This window comes from Colobus angolensis, unplaced genomic scaffold, assembly GCF_000951035.1.
Source record: "Colobus angolensis palliatus isolate OR3802 unplaced genomic scaffold, Cang.pa_1.0 Scaffold144, whole genome shotgun sequence".
Taxonomy (NCBI): domain Eukaryota; kingdom Metazoa; phylum Chordata; class Mammalia; order Primates; family Cercopithecidae; genus Colobus; species Colobus angolensis.
The window spans coordinates 2,816,534-2,821,248 of NW_012114533.1; the positions used below are offsets into that span (position 1 = coordinate 2,816,534).

Below are 4,715 nucleotides of genomic sequence, written 5' to 3' on the forward strand. Positions count from 1 at the left end.
TTCAGGGAAAGAAAGTCGTAAACAACTGTGAAACCTTACAAGAAAGGTTAGAAGATACTTACTTTTTATTTCTCTAACTTTGGATATTCCCAGCCTCTTTGAGGATGAGAATCCTCCCCTATCGTGACAGTTTTAGTGGATCCGCACTTGATCATGTATGGTTTTTTAAAATCTGTTAGTGGGAAAAACTCAACATGGCAAAATCTTATGACAGAACCTCAGTATGAATTCAGTAATTTTTAAATGAGTTTGTATTTTATTGTTCATAATATACACCTAAAAGTAGTAGCACATAGTGTGGAGATCAGTAGTTTCAGCTTTATGCAATGCTTGGTGAGAATATGGATTCAAAGACCCTCCTCCAATAACTGATTCCTTTGCCAATCAGGAGTCCCACATGTCATCATCAGATGAGATTTCAAGAGCCATAGAAAGGTTACTCTAAAACATGCATGGAGAGGACCAAAAGATGATGTTTTTCAAAAACTGCCTTAAAATCCAAAGATTTTAGATAAATTCTTGCCCTACTGCAGAAGAGAAATGGACCCTGTTTAAATTCCTGCTGCAGACCTTTGGAAAGAAGTAGAGGTGGTGACTTCTGTTGAAGAATGAGAGCAGAGCTATAGTTGACTTCTGTGTCCCGGGACATCCTTCTGATTTGGTGACTGAGTTAGGTGGGGAGAGAGTGAGAAATGAACAGAACTGGGTAAGACTCACTGTCATTATGACATATCATTAGGAGTAAAATGGGGCCAACCAGTTAAGGTAAAACACTTTCTAGGCCTGCTCATTCCAGATGAGTAAGTGCATTGGAAGGAAAATCAAATTAGTTCATCTCTGGCCACCATTATAATCATCATCATGTGCTTGGCTTATCATGCATTCTCAGTCTCTTTCTTTGGAGCCATAAGGATTAAGACAAACAAATTCAAAGAAAAGAATTTTCTCAAGTTACTAGAAGACGGTTCTCCTTGAAAGTGTCCCAATTATAAAAAATTGTGGCAAATACTTTTCAAAGATATCATCTTGGACTGATTTACCTAGTAAAACTGCATATTATAGGTGAATGCCATCATTATTCTCTCCTTTTCAAGCATTTCTGTTGATGGACTCTTTTAGGCAGTAATTTCAGGCAGGCCTACAATTGAACAGCCAAGCAGAAATTGTGGTTCTCTATTTGTTAAATGCTTTTGAGGTCCTTACATAAAAGGTTGATAATGAAGTATTAAGAGAAACATTTCAAAGGCTATGATTGGTCAAATTTCTCTGCATGGCATAAAGGGGAAGATGACCTTATGCAAAACCCTGATAGTCTCATTAGAAGCATAATCAAGATTTAATGTTAAATTTAAAAATCACTTTTCAAATCCCACCACAAACAGATTCTTGGTGAAGTACAAATGTTTAATTTAAATTGGGGCTTATAGGAAAAAGCAATTAAAATCTAATTGTATTATAAAGGAGATTTGTACATTTTCTCCTCAAAGTCAGGCAAGGCGAGAAGGGGTTCTTAAACCCTGTTTTTTTTTTTTTAAATTAGAACTTTCTTTCACATCTCTTTTTCCTTTTTTCCTTTTGAATCCAGACACTTGAATTTGGACAGACAAGCAACCCAGCCACCTTTCAGTGTGGCTGTGTCAGTATCGGAATGAAATGAACATGACCCCCTCCAGCAGGGAAGGGAACACACAGTAAAGGTATTTTTTATAGAACAATTCTTCACACCGCCCTGGTGACTAGGGAAAGGAATCTCGTGTTTCTCTTTTGCTGATACTGAATCAGCTGAAGAATACCATGAACATCAGTAGAAGTGCTCTGAAATAGTCTCCTCTCCCTTTTGTCTTTTTGTTCTCATGAGGGGGAGAGAAGAGAGACTTTTTTGTTGAACGTTGAAATATTTAATTAAAACACCAATTAAAAATGGACTAATTGGTGGTTCTGCTTATAATCAGAAATGTTGCAGATTATTGTATTAACTTGCAAATAGTTTTATGAAGTTGGCATACTTCTTATCAACACTCCAATAAAGACAGCTACACTCATTTACGATAAAAATATGTTTTCGATTCTCAAAGGAAGCTTATCTCAGCAAAGAAATTTCTTTTCTTGCTTCCTCAACAGTTTATGTAGCAATTGGATTTATATCTTTGTTAAATAGATGGTCAAAATGAGAACTGATGAAGAGAGAGACTGAGCTCATATCTGAACTGGAGAGAAACTCCAAACACCCTAGCAACCTGCATTCTGTATGTTATTGTGTACTGGTGTATTCGCTTATGAACAGTTGCATGTATAGATAGTTTATGTGGTTTCCAAGAGCTAAATGAGAATGGAGATGATATTCTTTAGCAATTGTGTTTATAATTTACAAAGCACTTTCATATACATTATCTGATTTTCTGAACCATTTAGAAATTTTTGTAAATTGAACAAATTAAATAGATTTCTCAAGACCTTTAGATTTCTAAAATATCTGGTTTCAAACATGTTTGTTAACCCAATGTCCGCTTAGTGGTTCAAATAAAATTTTTTATGTCTAGGAAATGACAATTTGAGCAATTACTTAGAATATCCTTAAAAAAATAAAGTCAGAAAGTGCAAAGTAAGATCCCATTGAATTTTGTCTCCAGACTTTACCTCAAGATCAGATTCAACACACGGTAGAACTTGCTTTGAACTACCTTCCTCCTCTCTACAATGCTGACATCAGGATTTCGTGAAAAGGGCTGCTGTCCATTTTCCCTCAAATCACTTTGGGGGAATATTTGTGGAATAGCAATTTATAAAAATAGGAACCCCCCCTTCCCATCATTTAGTCCTTTATTGGTAGGGGTCCTAAAGTTTCACTAAAATCAGCCATAAATTTAGGAAGAGCCCTACCCCACAGAACAGTTTTTCCTGGGAGAGATCTCAAGGCTTCCTACATTTCTGGAAATGAAATGAGCTTTACCCAACATATTACATACACTTACCTATTCCCAGCTCCAGGTAAGAGTCCAGGTTACTTACCAGCTGTGGCTGAGTTGGAGGACACAGGTGAAAAGAGAGATGTACACAGAAGGCTTTGAAAGAAACATAATCCTCTGGAGTAACAGCTAGAGAAAATTCCAAAAAACTGGGAGATGGGTAAGCAGGTGGAGAAATATTCTCCTCGGTGGCAGTGGGATGGAATTCTCAAAGCCCAACTTCCTTGGTGTGTAAGCGATCCCAAACAGAGTTAAGGGGAGGTGAAATGGAGCTGCCAAACGTCCAAAGACGAGATTATCTACTTAATTAAAGTTTTTTTTCCCCTCTAAGTCCTTCAGCCAATCAGAACTCAAGTGCCAGAGAACGATTGAGTCGATCAAAAGAACACTCCAGGATCCTCCCAGACAAATGCAGAAGAAGGGGACCAGGAGAAAGGACAAAGAAAGAAGCGGGGGGAAGAGACATAGCAAATCCCCTCCACATAATCACTGCGTGGAGTCTCTTTCCTCCCTCTTGCCTATCCCCTCCCATCACACCACAACCTTTCCCCACCTATGCACACTTACACACAGACACGCACACATACACACACAACACACACACACAGAGCCCGGTCCCCAGAAGGGATCCAGAAGGGACTGTGCTTTACTGGTTGTCCTTTGTAGCACTTTGAGACTGAGTTTGCATTCAGGATAGCTTTTTTTTTTTTTTTTCCCCCAGAAAAAAATACACGAGGTGCAGGTGAACCTCCGCCCTCTGATTTGAGAATGTGGGGATGCAGTCCTACCACCTAGTGTATTTTCTCTCTAAGTTAGAAAGGCTAGAAACTTCAGGAAGCCTGATGGTTGGTTCTTCCTTTCAACTTTTTCATCACACAATTACTTACCGAATACCTATTTTATTCTCGACACCACCCTAGGCATTGTGGAAATTTTTAAAAATCAAGACATAATTTCTGCCCTAACGACATTTACAACCTAGTAAGGTGACAATAAAATAATGCAGTTTAATAAAGTATTAAATAGCTACACACTGCCTATAATAGTGCAGGCTTATTTAGGGGAGGTTTTCTGAGGAAGGTAGAATTTGAGTTTCGAAGAAGGGAAGAGATTTCAATAGGCACACAAACGTGACCTCAAAATCCCTACTTTCTTAAACTCGGGTGGTTTAAGGGCACCCAAGCCCTTGCTCACACTTCTCTGGGACTCTGCTCCTTCTGTTCTCTAGAGAGGAGGGTGGCCTCAGCCACAGCGCTGGGGATCCTCAAAAGGCTACAGACTGATATCTATGTGGCCATATAGCCCCATCTTTTAAAAAAAAAAGTCAAATGACTTTTATGCATATATAATAGGTATATATATATTTTTGGAGTACATGTTCATGAGATATTTTGATACAGGCATACAATGAATGCATGATAATCACATCAGGGTAAAATGGGTATCCATCACCTCAAGCATTAATCCTTTGTGTTACAAACAATCTAATTATACTCTTAGTTACCATGTACAATGAAATTATTATTGACGATAGTCACCCTGTTGTGCTATTGAATACTAGGTCTTCTTCATTCTTTCTAACTATTTTCACACCTTTTATTTTAGCATCCACATCACCTTTCTTAAGGTCTCCCTGAGACAATGGTCGTTATTCTCTTCTTTCATTCTCGTTCCTCTTGTTCCAAAACCCTCTCTGGCTAGACTGAACCAGAAAATAGAGAATTAATACACAAATTCACTTTCTCTATT

At 38.1% G+C, this 4,715-nt stretch overlaps 1 protein-coding gene across 1 annotated transcript in view; it reads right to left on the reverse strand.

Moving 5' to 3' along the window:
* The window catches only part of WNT8B (wingless-type MMTV integration site family, member 8B), a 23,735-nt gene extending 20,545 nt beyond the window's left edge, over window positions 1-3,190 (reverse strand). Inside the window, exon 1 of the mRNA XM_011935543.1 lies at window positions 3,010-3,190. Coding sequence (XP_011790933.1) covers window positions 3,010-3,077 — 68 coding nt within the window. The 5' untranslated portion in view covers window positions 3,078-3,190. The remainder of the gene's footprint in view (window positions 1-3,009) is intronic.
* Between the last annotated feature and the right edge of the window lie 1,525 nt (window positions 3,191-4,715).